At 39.5% G+C, this 17,613-nt stretch overlaps 1 protein-coding gene across 2 annotated transcripts in view; it reads left to right on the top strand.

The window, feature by feature from the left end:
• The window catches only part of mrpl23 (mitochondrial ribosomal protein L23), a 111,151-nt gene that overhangs the window by 1,550 nt on the left and 91,988 nt on the right, over positions 1 to 17,613 (top strand). For both annotated transcript variants that reach the window (XM_007561421.2, XM_007561420.2), the window contains exon 3: positions 15,391 to 15,473. In XM_007561421.2, coding sequence (XP_007561483.1) covers positions 15,391 to 15,473 — 83 coding nt within the window. The remainder of the gene's footprint in view (positions 1 to 15,390; positions 15,474 to 17,613) is intronic.

Here is a 17,613-nt window from a genome sequence, read left to right as displayed (position 1 = left end):
ATATGTCTTTTTTACTGCAGGGAGCCGCGATGTAGCCAAACTCCGTCAAGTATGGCACTGTTTTTATGTCGTACTCGTATTAGTTTCGTTGTGTTGATGCATTTTGACCTGCTTCACCCCAAGTGCTTTAATTTTCCGCCGCAACACGCAAACTTCCCCATTCACTCAGTGCGTTATAGTTCCACATCGCTTAGGATTTGTTGCTGCGCGTTTGCGCAGTGTGAAGGAAAAAGGAGACCAGCTGCACAGGCAGGCTGCGAAATGAGAGGCAGGTGATCGGTATCGGCAACAAGAGCCAATGATCGCCGATCACCGATCATGCACTTTTTCACGGAAATCGGTCCGATTATGATCGGTGACCGATCGATCGGCACACCTCTACTAAAAATACTGTCTCATTGTATCAGGAGGTTTTTGGATAATCATGCACCATTATATTGACTGTTGTATAGCTTAGTAAAAAGCTTTTTTTTTTTTTAAGTACAAATAGCAAACTTTTGAGGTGACAGAATGTAAAATTCTTACTGTACTCAGTTTTCAAAAAACAAGATCACAAGAAGGAATTACGCAAATCACCCCTTTGAATCTGTTCTTTGGAGATTATAAAATGTCAAGTGAAAGGTTTCTTTGTGTGGCTCTTGTTAGTCTAAGTTGATCCCCTCTGTGTGTTTTATATACATCTCGCCCGGAACGTTAACTGGAGATAGGGACCAGCAACCCTCCCGACCCCACTAAGGGACAAGGGTGTAAAGAAAATGGATGGATGGATGGATATGTATATATAGACTTGAATGTTATAATGTTAAATGTTTTGATGAAGTTTTGAGTCTACATATTATAGCCTCTTTAATTTGAAACATGAGTGATTGTTGCCTTATTACTGACATTTATTGATTTATTTCACTGTCACTGCTGTCCATTTGGCTAACATGCAAGCATTTTGAGGGTGACAGTTGGGGTGTTAAATAAAATGTGAATTTAACTGTACTGGCCACCAGATGGCATGATTGCGTCAAGAATAGAAAACAAAGTCAAGAGTGAACTGTATGTACTGTACAAATCTTAAATATTTGAGCACAACAGTTTCAGTGATGTCATTTGAAAGGCTCGTCTTGTACAAATCTTAAATATCTGAGCACAGCAGTTGCAAGGCGAGCAAATATAGGTGATGATTTTCAAAGTGCTTTTCTTTAGCGAGATTGTGGGAGTTTAGAGGAAGTTGTTGACAGCAAGATGTCAAACATCAATCACCACCAGAGGAGCCAATACTAACACCTCTGAGAAAAAGAAAAATGTTCTTGAACGTTCTCCAAATGTCATATCTAATGCAGTATGCTAAATGTTTTACCACAAGACCACTTCCAGGGTTTAGCATTATATTGCTCCTGTGATGAATTTGTGTAAAAGTCCAACATATATAGTAATAAATGCACGCAGAGTTTTACTTTGATGGTTTTGGACAGGTCATATTCTGCGATGAAGCTCTTGCGCATGCCCTTACCAGTCATCCCAACTGCAGATGAGCAGAGTTTTGGGTACGTCTGTGAGCCAAGGTTACTGAGGCTTGTAGTGTTCCTCAGGCGAAGAGAGGCCCAGAACCCATGCTAAGGAGAAAAATTGAAGTTTGCAGCAGATCGTCTATGTGTCTCTGGTGGGGTTTAGACCATAATCTGTTCATCCAGGTGCTTGGCCTCCCACTCTGATTTTTGCCTCCTCTCTGCCAAACTCCTAGGGTGCTTATGTAATTGTGTGTATGTGTGTGTGCACGTGCACCGTTGTCAGTGTGGGCGAGTCAGTTAGTGAGAATGGTGTGCGTCTCTGTGTACACATGCACAAAAGTGGGTAAGTGCAGGGTGCGTGTGTGTTTTGAAAAGGGTGTGTGATGTTATTTTTCCTTCCAGTCTTTGATGCCTGCGAGAGGTACACAGCTGATTGATACGCTGCTGGGGCCTCATTGTGCGCTCAAAATGCTGTTATTTTTCTGTATTTATTCAAACATGTAGTATGAGTTCCCACGTCGAGAGACGATGACACAAACTAAATATCACTCCCACTCCCAGCTTATTGATGAGTGAGTCAGGGAGGCAGTGAAAGCTGTTGTAGGCGTGGAAGCGTGAGTACACTCTTGAACTGAGCAGCTGTTAATGAGAGCTAGTGATGATTGTATCATGAAGCCAGTTGGTACTATAAGGCCATCTTCATTTTAATGACACCCCCCGGGGTTACAGCCCATCAAAGTATTCATAACCCCTTGAACGTCCGCACATTTTGCCACATTGCATTGGCAAACTTCGATATATTTTTCATTTGGAGTTTATCTGGTAGTCCATCACAAAATAGTAATGGATTATGAAGTAGAATGCGAGAGAATACCTTTGGCTATTGAGAAACGATTGCTTGCTGGAGGGCTGGTCTGTGTTGAGGTTTTAAATTTTACCCAGTTGCTAACGTTTGCCCGTGATGCATGCAATGTGCCACATTGATTGTGAAGGAAGGTACTCTATGAAACTCACCAGAAATTGTATGCGCTGCAAACAACCGTACCCCGCTCTTGCTCCAAATCTAATTGCTCAATATTTGGAAACGTGGCCAACATGGACTGAATGACTTTCTCCGCTGCCATTGCCAAACGACCACTTAATTTATTCCTAAAGTTAATTTTATTTCAACTAACCGTACCAATTTCAACATTAAACCCCATCTACGTATGTTGTTTTTTCGTTCTGAAGTTGAAGGAGTGTGACTTATGGACAGTCTCATGATTTCTCTGCTTTGGTCGCTCAACAACATTTTTTAAAAATATTTCATGATCTACACCTGTTATTTCTGACCCCTATTTTGTACTGTGTTGACCTCCTCAGTTTATTTTGTTCAACATTTTTCTCATCTAATTGTCAAGTGCTATTGTTAGTTTCTGCCCTTTTCTCTAATCTTTACTTTTTTCTGCTTTCTTAAATACTACATATCTAAGACCAATCTCTCTTGTTTGAAACACCTGGGCAGTTTTTGTTTCCTTTCAATTCTGGTTCTGCCTGTGGGAGGGTAGCATTTGTTCATCTTTATGATTGTTCTCGAGCCTTTTGTGCACTGTAAGTATTTCCTCTCTGCTCTAGGACATCATCAAATTTCCAGGTTTACACCCACATATACACACACTCACACCCCTCTTGTAATCTCACCTTGCAGTGGCCTTAGGCCATCGGAGTTGGAACACAATGCATCGCACAATGGCAATCGCCCACCATAAATGTTCCACTTAATCTCATTGTTGAAACCAGGTCATTGTTTGGGCTAATGATTTTTGAATACTGATTACCTAAATCCACTCTCTCTGTATGAGTGTAACAAGCTTTATAGAACTGTCTTTATATAAAAAGTTCAGTCGCCCCTCTGTTTGGTGTTTTGCTGAATGATTATAAGACCCAAATACTGAACAATAAATGTAATCCTTCACACGCTGCTCTTTTACTCTAATCTTCTCAACTGTCTCTTCTCTCACCTGAAGTCTCAGGTTCCCCGATGGCTTTCCTCCAAACAATACCTATTATGATCTTGATACTTAGTGTTGAGCAACTTCTGCACATCTATTGTTCTCCGCTGATGGGAGGGTAAAAGTAGAGAGTGTGCATATCTCAACCCTTGCCTGACAAAGGGTAAACCAACAACGAGGAGCGGCTTTCTTCTGCCTTTCATCTGCGCTGAGCACAACTCTCCTGTTTCTTTTGCACCACTAAGCCACTTTGATACGATGCACATCATAAGTGCACATGTGCTGCGTGTAGCTTTGTTTATACAGTCGCATTGGAAAATTAGGTCACTCCATGTGGTTCTCAAACATCTTTGGAGACAATTATTGTGAAAATTTGCAATACAAAAGAAAATGATTATTGTAGCTAAACAATTACAGGAGAAGAGGGAAAGACGGCTTAAAAATTTCTTGTCATACATAACTAAAAAAACACAATGTGCAATATTTTGCAGAATAAGGTGTGCCCTATTTAAACCTCAGTATATAGTCTTTTGTGCTTCCGACTGGGCAAGGTGAAAACTTTTGCACTCTAAAGCTGCTTCTCCGTGGTCAGATTTCACTCGAGCTGGTTAATGTCTGGTTCAGGTTGGTTTGGAGTGTGTTCGTTGGAGTCTATGCCGCTCTACTGTGGGTGTGAATATGGGTAGGAAAGTGGGAACTTGGGCACGCTCTGAACGCACGGGGGCTCTGGTCATTGCTCCGATGTTTTTATTTTTTTATTTTTTATTCTTTTTGCGGTGACACTCCACAATCGAGAACCTCGAGGTTCTGTTTTTTTTTATGGACTCACATCTATTTCCGTTTTTCTTGCCGAAATTCATTGTTGGCCCAAACATAATTTAAAAAATTACAATAATTTAAATTAAGTGAATTTATTTAATTTCCTTTTGGGAACAATAAAGTACTCGGATTAGTTGCATAGTTTGCTCTACGTACAAATCTACCTGTATTGTGACAATTTTTTACTTATTTTTTTAATTTGTAACCTTTTTGGATTTAGGTAATGCAGTCAAAAGACATAAACAATAGCCAAACATGAGAGAAAGATTCCAGCAGACCAAATGAAAATGCACATCACACCAAACTAATATTATGTAAATCTAGTGTTTGACACTGGCTGATGTAAAAAAAAGAAAAAATTAACTTCCACAGAATGTTGACCAAAGCTGCACTGTTTCTCTCTTCTTCATTGTGTACGCATTCTTCAGAGAGAAATCACGGTCCACTGCTCCCGAGGTTGACTCATGTGCTCCTCCAGTTGCTCAAGGTGACACTGACGATTACGCTCCTCCACACTGCGGTGGTTGAGATGTTGCTTCAAGTTTTCAGTGACGTAAATCAAAAAAATGCAGTCTGCTGTCAATCGAAACAGTTGCGTGTAATACACGACTTGGTGTGGTCTGTGCTTCTCCTGTTAGAAAAACACAGAAAAGTCGTGCAGAACTGCGAAAGATTTGCTAATGGAGATTCATCCGGCCGGGACAGGCTGAAGATGAATGGTTTTAACCTGCTCCCGTGGATGAGCCGCTTAAGAAAACTCTGAAATTTGCCAGACAAACACCACGACTTCTTCAATCACTTTTGGACAGATGAGTCTAAAATTGAATTATTTATGCACCAAAACAGAATGCATGCTTGAGCGTTCTGTTTTGAGGTTCATTTCCAGGAAATGAACCTACCAGATGTGAAGTGTGGAAATGAAGGTGGGCACATTTGACGTTGCTAGCTCACAATTATAAAATTCATCCAGAAAATAAATTCTTTGGCTAACACAAGGTTATTTTTTTTTTCTTTCTTTCTTTCTGGCCCCCACTTAAATCACATTCGTCAGAGATTAATTAAAAAAAAGTAGGCAGTGGTGTGTCAAGATTTCTTAATAAAGAACTCGTTACTTTTTTCACATTTATATAATGTGTTAAGGGAGGTCATGTATTGAGACACAAGATAACGTTTTGTATTTAAACATCGTCTTGGTTTGGAAAAAGAGTCCCTGTTGAGTTTGTCCTGAGCTTGGCATGTATCATCTATCATGATGGTATTTTCCATTAGCCTTATTGCACAATTTTTCTGTATTAGCTCACCTAAGAACAATTTAGTTTATGAATTCTGTCAACAAATTAATATCTGTGTCAACTTAAGCACTGTTTGGCTGTCACTTATTTGATAAACGGTTTTCTCGGGGAACGTGAGCCTCATGGTATGAGATTCTTCCAGAATGCAGTAAGTGCCTGTCGTCTGCAGCTTTGCAACACCTCCATTTGTTACGATGTCCTCCTCCCTGTCTTTCCCAGGGAATTCTTATATTTCATTCACCAACCAGTAAAGCACTATAAAAAGCCTCAAAGTAGATTTAACCAAACTTGTATCAAACAAGGAGCCACATAAAAAGCCTTCCAGTGGTTTGCCAAGTCAACTTGCTAAAACAGGCAGCCTTTCTTAAAAGGAATCGTGGTAGCCACAAGAGTCATGAGGGTTTCTGAATCATCCCAGTGCCAAGGAAAGTTCATGTGGAAGTAAGGAAAGGAAAACATGACATGAGGAAACCTCCATTCCTTGTTTCATATTTTTGCTCAGTTCTTTAAAAAAAAAAAAAACTAATTAATTATTCCCGAATAAAACAATCAACACAGAGCTCAAACCAGGCCACACAATGGTCCAGGCCACTGCAAGAGTTTAATATTGGTCCATGTGTCGTTTTTGTCAGAGCAGTATTTGGTGCCAGGGGTTCAGTTCCTCTGTTTTGAGTTTGTGTACCTCAAACAATGACAGCAGTGTCAAATTAGTTGATTTAATTGAGTTATTGCAATGCTCAGGGGAGAACATCCAAGGACATGGTGTGTGTGTGTGTGTACGTGCGTTTTTTGTGAGCTATCAACTATTTAAATGAGAGCGTGCTTGTACGTGAGTTTTGTTGGGTTATTGTTTGTCTAATAATTAATTTCAGGCTGTTTCTCCTGGTTTTACAGAGGTATTTTCTTAATGAAAAACTAGGTTAACATGATAAACTTGTTTAATTTAGGGAAAGAGTTGCGTATGCATGTTGGACAGGGATGAATGAAATAAAATTATAATAATTTTTCTTACCTAGCATGCTCTTATTAAGAGTTTGGATTAATTTATACCTCATATTTGACTCTACTACCAACTAGGGTAATCACAGCTGTTGCACATTGTGTCTATGGGGGTCAACACTGTCCCCTGTCAGTGCAGCATCGTACTGTCTGCTTCACCCTGTGTACATTACTGCTGATTTATGGCCGATCAAAGAGATCAAATATGTCGCGCAGAGTTATTAAATATTTTCGGAAGACTGCAACATTAACATGCTGTACATGATGTCATCAAACATGTGCATTACCGATATTAAGACAACCAGCAATGGGCACGGGGCCAACTGTCTGAAAAGAAATATTGGCGTTGAAATAAATAATTGTAACCAAAAATATTAACACTGACTGAAATAAATATATTGAAAAGTTTTCCATTGGAAAAAAAAAATGACAGTGAAAAAGATTAAACCCTAAATCAACTACAAGTTGTATTAAATGAAATTCTGAAACAACTGACTTACAACCAAGTTTTGACACAGAGTTTTATTTCCGCTGACGCTGTTTATCAGTTGCTTGCTAATAATAGACCTAGAAATGCTTATGGGTCCACTATTGCTCACACTTTTTTAAATTCTTCTGTTTGAGCTTATTATGAAATGGGCTTTGACATATAGAACATGCTTGAACAGTTTTTTAGGACGCTGACAATAATTATCAGCTTTAAATGTCAACATGTTCAGTCAGCCCAGGCTGCCAATCATAGTGATCTTAAAAAAAAAAAACAAACAAACAAGGGATACAGCTTGCCACTGCTTGTGGGTTCATCAGATTTACATGCTGCTTCATATTTGTACTCTCATTTGACCAGTGTTGGACGCTAAGTTGATCACACTAAAGGGGTCTGGCATTCACATAGTCACACCTCAGAGTGAGCTCATCGTTTTCAAAATATGAATCACCACGCTGACCAATAATTCCACCCAAATGGAGGTAGACACCAGATCGTCATTGTTTCACACAATATTTATTCGACTGCCCACTCACCATCTGCCAAACCAATTGTGTTGTTGCTTACTATATGAAAGGGTTTACATCAGTTTGCCTCCTCTGTGTCTTCAAACGGGTTATTTTAGGTCAAACTTGCAGTTTAAAAGGGAATTCCTATGCAAACTTGAAATGTATAGAATTTTTTTTATCATTATCAAAGTCTAAAGTGAAAAAAGGAAGAAAAAAACCACTTTCTTGTTGCTTTTAGTTCTAGAGAAAGAATCGTGCAGGTCTTACATTGATTAATATGTATTTTAGTTTTGGTTAGCCACACCAAGCCTTGATTTGAACATTTCAGCCATCAATGATTTGACCTTTGACTTATTGACTGAATCCACACAAATTTATTAAAGACTAAAACCAAGTCTAAGGCTGCAGTTCTTGGGGGTTCCAAGAAAGATATCAAAAAAGGATCCAAAGTTCATAAATGGGTCTTTAAATGAGGTTCATTCGTGATGGGACACTCCAGCCCAGATTTAGCAGTAACATGGCCCATGTACCACACTCTTAAGTTTCACCATTTTGATTCTTTTAAATTTATTTTGAAACTACTGAATATGGCAAATACTTCTACTCTGTTGTTCAGAATGTTATAAAAATGACAGGGGAAAAAAATCTAGAAAGTGTAGTCTGAAAAAATATTGGAATCTTGAAATGAAAAGTGTGCAGTTGTATTTTTGCTAATAACTGTTTAAGGCAAGAAAAGCAAAAAAATAAGCTTTTTTTTGGTACATTTTGTCCAAAAATATAATAGTGCAAAGGCACTTATGGATAAAATTACTATGCAGTATTTGTTGGCAATAGTGCGTCACTGAATGTCATTTAAAATTAATCAGAGCTGCCCCTGCCCTCTGTTTCACTTCTGAGTTTCTAACTGTGGCCTTTCACCTACTTCTCTCGTGCTTTTGGAGCACAGGTGTGCATGAACCACATTAAACTGTTGTAAATGATACTCATAATCCTCTCGGGTTAGCATGAGTTAGCAGACATTTAAAAATAGGAAATATCTAAGGGCATGTAGATTAATGCTGATGAAGGGTTGCATTTAAAGCAGCTGATAGAGATGTATGGTCTAACCTGTAAATTGACATACTGGCTGTGTTTAAGCAACTGTTTTAGTGAGATAGAGTCCAAGGTGTTTTTCTTTTCCTTTGTGCACACAGTCATAAATATCTCCCATTTACACTTTTTCTCAAATGATGGAACAGAATGAGTTTTGAAAATGATTTTTGTCATCAAGTCCAGTGTTAGCCTAAGCTTGCTTGGCAACAACAGACCAAAATTTAACCTTAACACTGGTTTGCGTCACCTGATTCCCTTCTAGGTTTTGTGCCTGGAGTTCTTTCATCGTCTCAGTCGAGGAATCTTTCTAGCATTTGCGTTTGCTTATAAATATATACCAGTTGGTGTGGAACGATGCCTTCGGCCTCAGCAGTTGCTCGAGACTGGTTTTTATTCTTAAGAGGCAGAAGTGTGAAAGGTTAGCTTATGGAGTCGGGTGGATGTTTATACTGGGACGATGATCAGATGTTGCCTGCATCATTTTTAGGGACACCACACCCTTTGTCTAAGTTTAGCCTTGTTTATGTACAGTTGCAACTTGACATTTTCTCCTCAACTTTCAGCCCAGGGCTTTTTCCAGACTATATTCCAGTTTGTAGCCAAGATGGGAGGCTTAAATTGATTGAGGTTTGTGAGGAAAAAGGTTTTCTGATACAACATTGCGTGTTGTAATCATATACACGAATTAGAATACATAGTAGCAATGAGCAATATGGACTTGAAGTTTTATCATGATACTTTGCAGTATTTCTTGCAATGAGGATGAAGAGCAACATAAAGAGCTTTTAAAAAACTCCATTAATAATTTGTCACTGCCAACATCCAGTCTTGCAAACCAAATGTTGGTGAAAAACAAAGTCCAAAAATAATTTACTTTTTTAATTTAGTTAGATTACGTATAAAGATTCTACCTTGCAAACCTGCAGATCAGAAGTTGAACAACGGCTAGTTAACTGATGTTGAGGAAATGCACCCAGACTCTCTTGTCATTGTTCTTGGCGATTTTTACAGTGCAAATCTTTCCAATGTACTTCCAAAATACAGATAGCACATATTGTACCCCAACAGCGATTTATAAACACACTGGACTACTGCAACACAGCTTTGAAAGATGCATATCAGGCTGTCACCAGGGCCAATTTGGGACTTTCTGATCATGGCCTGCTTCATCTCATTCCAACCTATAGGCAGAAACTAAGGACCTCTAATCCTGTTGTCAGGAAGTTGATGGAGCAGTCTAAGCAAATGATATAGGCTTGTTTTGACCGCATCTATTGAAGTGTTTCTGAAGCTTCAACCACAGACCTGAATGGGATTGCTGAAACTGTCCATTCTGACAAACCACCTTAACAGCTTCTGCTGCAGGTTTGGAAGGCAGCCATTCATACCTCCTACCAACTCATCCACATATCACTCTGACACAGGACCTCTCCTTACACCAACCACTCTACTTTCCTCAGACCCCCTACCTGGACTTAAGGTCTCTGATGAAGAAGTAAATAGGCTCTTTTAACATCAGAAGACTAAGAAAGGGACATGAGACCTACTTGGTAACACCTGCATGGTCTCTGGCATACAGGCAGCATGTAATGACGTGGTGCTGTTTTGTACGCAGGAGTCCACCTCTAAACTGTACGTTAGAACGCATCAGACAGTAGAAACAATCCTTGATATAAAAGTAATTGAGCTAAAACAGCCAGTCAGGTCACTGGGGTGGAACTGTCTTAACTGGTCTCCGAAGGCGCGTCTTCGTATTTTTGTATTTTTCTAAAGTATTTAATTTCTTCTTTGTGGCTTTGGTTTCTGATGATTATGTTGAGATGTTGAGGTGATTTTATGCAATTGATTGTTTGAATAAAATTCTGGTTGATTGTGAAGTTGAACAGTGACTGTTTGTCTTTATGGTTTCACTTTTACACACAACATTAATGGACTTGGGGAGACGAGATAACAACGAGCAACAGGCAGTAAATATCTCGTTTCCCAACAGTGTCCATAGAGACAGGAAGTGGCTCATCTGGTCCACTGGTGCTGTCAGAACCACCTGTACTCAACTTGCTTGAGCCTGTATGACCATTGATTTCCATTAAACCCCTTTCTCAACAACACTACAACTTCTGTGCCTCCCTTATGGTTCATAGGAGCTATCCTTTCTTGGGTGCTGAGATATTTCTGAGACATAGACACTGTTCAGAAATAGGCACAGCAGAGACTTTCACTTCTTGTGACAAAAAGTACAACCCACCACAGGAGCTGCTAGTCTTTTACACTGCCGTTATTCAGTCTGTTCTGTGTTCATCCATCACTGTGGTTTGGCTCATCCACAAAATGGGACAGGTCCAAATTGCAGTGAACAATTAGATATGTAGAGAGGATCATTGAGTCTGAGCTTCCCTCCATCCAGGAGTTGTAAAGGTCTAGGGTTAGGAAAAGCTAAAATCTCTGCACCCAAAGTCAATTTCCTTGTTTGTGTTCACAAACTTGGCAAACAAACATGATTCTGATGACTTATTCCGATCATAGTAACTATTTTTTCCAAAACACAATAAACTATATGCTACTGTTAATACCCAGGGAAATAACATTAATTTGTGCTTTCTAAGTGCATGTACACTGATTAAACAAACTGAGTTTTACTGAAACAGTGACTGGAACAACTTTCGTGTTTTATTTCAGCAGTCTTCAGTCAATATTTCTGAGTACTACAGAAGGTTTCTCAGCTAAAAGGGACTTTAAATTACTGTATTTTCTGCACTTATAAGGCTCACCGGATTATAAAGTGCACCTTCAATGAATGGCCTTTTTTAAAACTTTTCATATGTAAGGCGCACCACATTATAAGACTCATAGAATAGACGCTACAGTAGAAGCTGGAGTTACGTTATGCATCCACTAGATGGAGCTGCACTAAAAGGGAATGTCAACAAAACAGTCCAACTCCGGTCGGCGAGGAGAGCCTTCCGCGACTGGGCCGGGGCGTGGCCGGACGATGGTCACCCTTCTCCGTTCGCCAGCATGTTCGTGGAGAACGTGGTGCTAAATGACCTGCAGACAACCTGATTATAGATGGTCGGTAGGTAGATAGGTCAGTCAAACTTTATTAATAGATTACAAACCAGCGTTCTGACGACTATCCCAGCATGCACCGCGCGCTTCTTCTTCTATGGGCGAAAATGAAGTTGGCGGCTGCTTACTGTAGTTGCTAGACCTGTTGTGGCTCAATATTGGTCCATATATAAGGCGCACCGAATTATAAGGCACACTGTTGGCTTTTGAGGAAATTGAAGGTTTTTAGGTGCGCCTTATAGTGCGGAAAATACGGTAGTTCTTATCTAAATTGACTATTAAGATAAATGTGTTCATCTTGTGCCAAATTTGGTGATGAAAATGGGGAGGGGGAAAATTTGCATCTTTTCTAACAAATTAGTTTGTAGACCTTCTCTTTGACCACAACTATGATGTGCTGTTCTAAAATTCAACTTTTACTAAGTTTAACTGACTATGTTGGGGCCTCTTAGTTTGTTTTTATAACTCCTTGGTCTTGTCATCACAAGGAATAATTGTTTAACTCTATGATTATATACCTGAATGTTTGGGGTAGTTGTCTTGCTATATATGGGTTTAATGTAACCTTCTATATACGTTAGGAGAGAGGGAACATCTGCCTGGAAATCATCATCTGTTAACAGCTAGTTTTGATTTACATCTGGACATTTAATCCATTTCAAGGAAAACACAAATGTTTGAGTTCCATGTATCATCTTCCTCATGTCTGCTTTCATTTCAATTCATGCTTTTTCTCACATGGACTAACACTTTATATTTTACAGACAGTAAAGAAAGGCATTCCCAACCTGGAGGAAGTTTCTTGCTTGTAAAAAATATGTTTATGTCTGCAAATAGTTTTGTTTATATGTCAAGAATAAACGCTTTTAGCTTTGCTCTCCAAGGAATGAATGGGGGAGGGATCACATTTTCCCCTTCTTTCTTTGAAAGATGCAAAGCCTTTTCCAAAAAATCTTGTTAGCTGGCAGCTATTTAAAATGATGTTTCTTGATGGGTTTTTTTTTCTCAGTTCCTGAGCTATGTCAAGTACCTATTCATTAACTACAAGCATAGTAAAAGACATGACTGTGCCAAGACCTCATCTATACCATCTGTTGGTTTGTGGTGACTGGATATCTGAAGTGTTAAAAGCACTGCTTATTTAGAAAACGTTCTTCTCATTAATCAGGATCAGTGCTCGTCCTGCTAATGATCCACATGAGACTCAACAGACCTCAAGCTACTTCCCTCTCCTCCAGTTCCCCGACCCTGCTTTCTAGGAAAACCCACCTCTCTAAGCAATTACTCTTTCCAGCTCTCATGGACTCAAGTACCCCTGGTCACTCCGCTCTGCTTTGCTTCCCTCTGGCACACTCTCTGTGAGATGGTGGTTATTGGGAGAGGTGGGTGCAAATGGAGCAGAAAGGCTCATCTGTGTGTTACATCTTGGGATCCTTCGTTCTAAATTGGCATAGGAAAAAAAAAAAAGGTTCAATGAGTGCTCTCCTGCAAGCATCTGCATATGCACCCTAAAAGACAAAACATTATAACCATCCACCTTCTATTTAGAAGATTTTGTGAATTTGGGCACAATAAAGCTTACACTGACAATATAGTCTGCTTATTGATAAGTTTTACAGACTTCAGCTTTTATGATTGTATCTGTAAGCAGATACAATCCTTGAAATTGTTGAAATTACTGGAGTTGGTTATGAACAAACTCAAGCACATCCAACTTAATTGTTTGAAGGAAAAAAAACAAAACATTTGTGATGTTTATTACCAAATAAAGTTCAAGTTGTATCGTGCAAAGTCTCTTGTTCTGTCACCAGTGGACGACTGAGGCTCAGTTGGAATAGTAGTTGTTTTGCTATCTAAAAATTGTGGATTGTATTCCGGTTTCCTCCTGCCACATGTCAAATATTCCCTTTTGCAAGGCACTCAACCTCAAGTTGTCTGTTCATTTGTATCAGTGTATGCATGTGCGCAATAGGTTAGATTTCAGAGTAAAGTACTTTGAGAAGTTAATATGATTAGTACTAGATATATTTGCTATATGAATTTATAACATTTCCAATTTACAAGGTCTGGCATGCTACTTTTAGTTGTAGGGGATGATTAGTGGACTGAAAACACTAACAGTGCTGATTGGCCACTTAGTACAAAAGCATCTATGCACCACAGCCAAAGAGTTGACCATTTGCAATATAGTTTATGGTGAATATATTTTGTTAAGGTGCATCTTTTTTGCTTCAGGATGTCGACAGAAGAACTGTAACTGACTGGTGAAAATGTAAACATTACTACCATCGATTTCTTCCTAAAAAAACGTAACTTACTGTTGAACCTGAAACAACTACGGTTACTAACCTTGAACAAATTAGAAAAATTCTCACAATAATCTGAAAGTAAACCATTTTATTGAAGTCGAGCAGTAGATGAAGAATTAAAAGACCAAGATGTTTTTGTGAAAAATGTCATATGTTTCTTGTCTTTAAAGGTTTTATTTTTATGTTTTTACCTTCTATATATTTCTAGTTAAAATGTTGCTGTTTGCACAGATTTTCTAACTAAAAGCATAAAGAAAATCTAAGTGGGAGCTGAGAAGTTCTTTTGTATCTTTCACCAAATGCCCTCAGTTGTCTCAAATCATCGTTAACTCAGAGATCTTAATTAACAACTCATTCCTCATGAAATGAAAGAAAGCCCTTTGTAATTTATGTAATCAAATATGGAAACGTAATCATTTTAAAGTCGAGCCTACCTTTTTCCATACTGTCAAAATGCAAACATTGTCTTTCTACTTTACTGCAAGCTTTGCCAAAGTTTAACTTATTATGGAGGAACAGCAATTGTTAGTTACAGCATGGAAACAAATATTACATCACTCTTTGGTACAAAGAGTCTTTGTATTCACAGATGGGATTTTCCTCAGGCAGATCTTTGCTTCATCTTATATTGTTACTGAACACTCAAGGTGTCGAGCTGTTTGCTTTACAAACAGCGAAAATTACCGTGTCCTACACTGTCAAAGAAACATATGAGGTGATAGAGGACACCACATCCGAGGCTCTCTTGTCAGACCACAGCGTCGCTATTAAGCACTTTGTCTGACGCATTTGAGAAGGGCTTTCTACTGGGCTAATTCAATTGACTAGATTGATTAGCAGTTAAAAGCCTTTCTTCCTCTGGGCAGAGGAATCTGTTCCCAGTGCTACCCAGTGGGCTACCTTGAGCTAGGCCAGCCCGCCAGATCAGTTGGTGCCAGGTCCACTTCCTGTGTAGAATTTCACTGGGCACGATCAATACTCCTAGACAGTTAATTGGATGAACACTGACACTCACATTTCTCCTCTCCCCACTTTATGGTCCATTCAGCAGGAGCTGAATGGGTTTTCACATGAGTGTCCTGTCCCTTTACAGCACATGATATAACTGCAGAGATTATTGTAATGCAGTTTGGAAATGGGCTACATTATTCCTATAATAAGGTCGATTAAGAGAATGCGCCGTTATACGATGAAATGCCGTACCTGAATGTGAAGTCGCAGCACACATGTATTGAGATGGCTCTTGGTGGCACTTAAATTGTGATATTGCTGACATCTTATGACCTTTGCTTTGATCTGTTTTCTCTTTCCCGTTTGTTCTGAACAGCATGACCAAGTACGACGTGAAGAACTACTTGGAGAAGATCTATAACGTCCCAGTTGGAGTAGTTCGCACCAGGATACAATTTGGTGAGGTTTTCTAGCTATTTGCACAAAAACTTAATACTCTACTAACCCTTAAAGCTAATCATAAATAGAAAGAACAATTCATTCCTATATCTTGAAAACAATTTAGAATATTTAGAAATTGAATTGAGCCTGCTTTCTCTAGTAATTTGTCAGAAAACTGAATTTGAAAATCAGCTGTTGCATTTTGAGCCATCCCATTTTTCTTAAAAAAAAAAAAAAAGTTTAATCCAGTTGAAATCATGTTTTTTTCCACTTAGGGTTTGCAAGGTTTAGAGAAAAAGTGTTTTGGGAAGCATAAAGTCAAATCGATTCTGTTTAAAAGACATTTAACGGTGATTAGCAGTTTCATCTTATGTGCACAATTTTCTATTGAAATGCAGCCGCAGGAGTGTTTTTCAGCGGCCAAATGCGGTATTGGTTCTCATGCCTGGTCCTCCTTTTTCTGTGCACACACACACAGCTGCTTATCTGACAATCTGCTGTTGCAGCACTCTGGCCTCCAGCTGTTCCAGAACACACCATGCTTCCTCCAGACATGCACATACAGTTCACAGTCTACCTAACTTAAGGATCCTCTATTAGGAGCGCTGATTATCTCTTTGCCAAAAATGATTACGCAATCAAGATTAGTGGTATTTCACCGCATTAACAATGCTTCCTAACATCTTTTTTTTTCTTTTAAGGAAGAAAAATGCAGCCATGTATTTTTTACAGACTCATTTGGTTGCTCCATACAGAGAGCAAACAAATTAAAAAGCTGTTTGCTTTCTGTTTTTTTTTTTTTTTTGTTCCTAAGCTTCCACCGTCTACCTGTGAAGGAGGTAGAGATTGGTCAGTCAAGCCAGTCAGACCAAGAAGGTATCATGGGGAGAGAGGCGCCTAGCATATAGAGTGGAGAAGCAATTAACACTGTTTATTAGGATTGTGTCAGAGGCTACAGGAGGAAAGAATGCTCCTTGTTGTAGCGAGTTCAAGGAAAGCAGCAAGTCTTCAAGGGATGAAGTGGGATGGAGAACAAAGGGCAGCTGAAGGCCCCTGGTTTTCCCGAGGTGCGTCAGAGAAGGTATCCCTGTCTGCGTCAGGGGTTCCACTCCATTGGCAGTGTAAAGACGGGACTGGACCAAGAAGAGCGAGGGGTGCAAGCAACTCTTTCTTCCCTCTTGTGCGGCGGGGGTATTTTGGAAGGTGTTGCCATGGCTACCTCTCCAGTCTGGGATTTGTAACGTGATAGCTGGTTGCCAGACCGCAATCTCAATGTGGGAGAAGTTGTGCTTGCGTTTGCGAGTGTTCTGTGAAAGCTCTGTCTGTGTGTCTTTTTTGTTAGGGAAAACCTTCAAGAGGCGAAAGATCTTGTTTGGTGTCTTTTCAAGGTGTGCAGTTATGTTTTCGATTTGTCATAATATTGCCGTACAAGAGTTGTAGTAGTAGTTTCCTTTTGGTTTTCCTCAGCAACCTGAACACATACACGAATGTGCAAACACACATTGGCACATACACTTGGTTACCTCTGTGTCCCACCCACACAGGGGCCTCCATTTAAGCATGGTGGTGTGGAGGGGGTGTTTTACAACCCTGCTTAGGGCTTTCCCTGAGCTGTGCGCTGCCTAGCTAGTGATTACAAGCTATATAGTATGTGTGTTTTTGTGTGTGTGGCACAAAGCGCACGCAGGCACACACTTATGTACAAATGAGTCATTACAGGGGAATGTTTCCCTTGTTTTTCATGTCATAAACCGTTCCCATGGCAGTGGCAGTTACTCCATGGGCCTGTGGACTTGACCACCAGGGTCTTATTGAGATTTGCATCTCAAGGAGGGAGAATCTATTTGATAATTTGCCATTGTCCTTCACTGACGGTACCATTTGTCAAATTCACACCTGTGTGAAATCCCTTGAAGTTGTAGGAATTAATGGATCTCAGTTTGACTAAATGCTGCCCCACTCCCACAAGTGTACACATTTGCTACACTTAGCAGCTCAGCATGTCCCCTGTTTTCTAGACTTGAAGGTATTGGAAAGGTGAGACAGAAGAGATTGACATTATTATCTGAAGTTGATAAAGAGCATAATCTATGCTGAGCTCTCAATGGGATGGAGCATTGTCAGGCATTTACACCAACAGGGAAATTAAACACATCCA

Source organism: Poecilia formosa, unplaced genomic scaffold (assembly GCF_000485575.1).
Source record: "Poecilia formosa unplaced genomic scaffold, Poecilia_formosa-5.1.2 Scaffold126, whole genome shotgun sequence".
NCBI classification, from domain to species: Eukaryota; Metazoa; Chordata; class Actinopteri; order Cyprinodontiformes; family Poeciliidae; genus Poecilia; species Poecilia formosa.
This window is presented reverse-complemented; position numbering and strand designations above follow the sequence as displayed.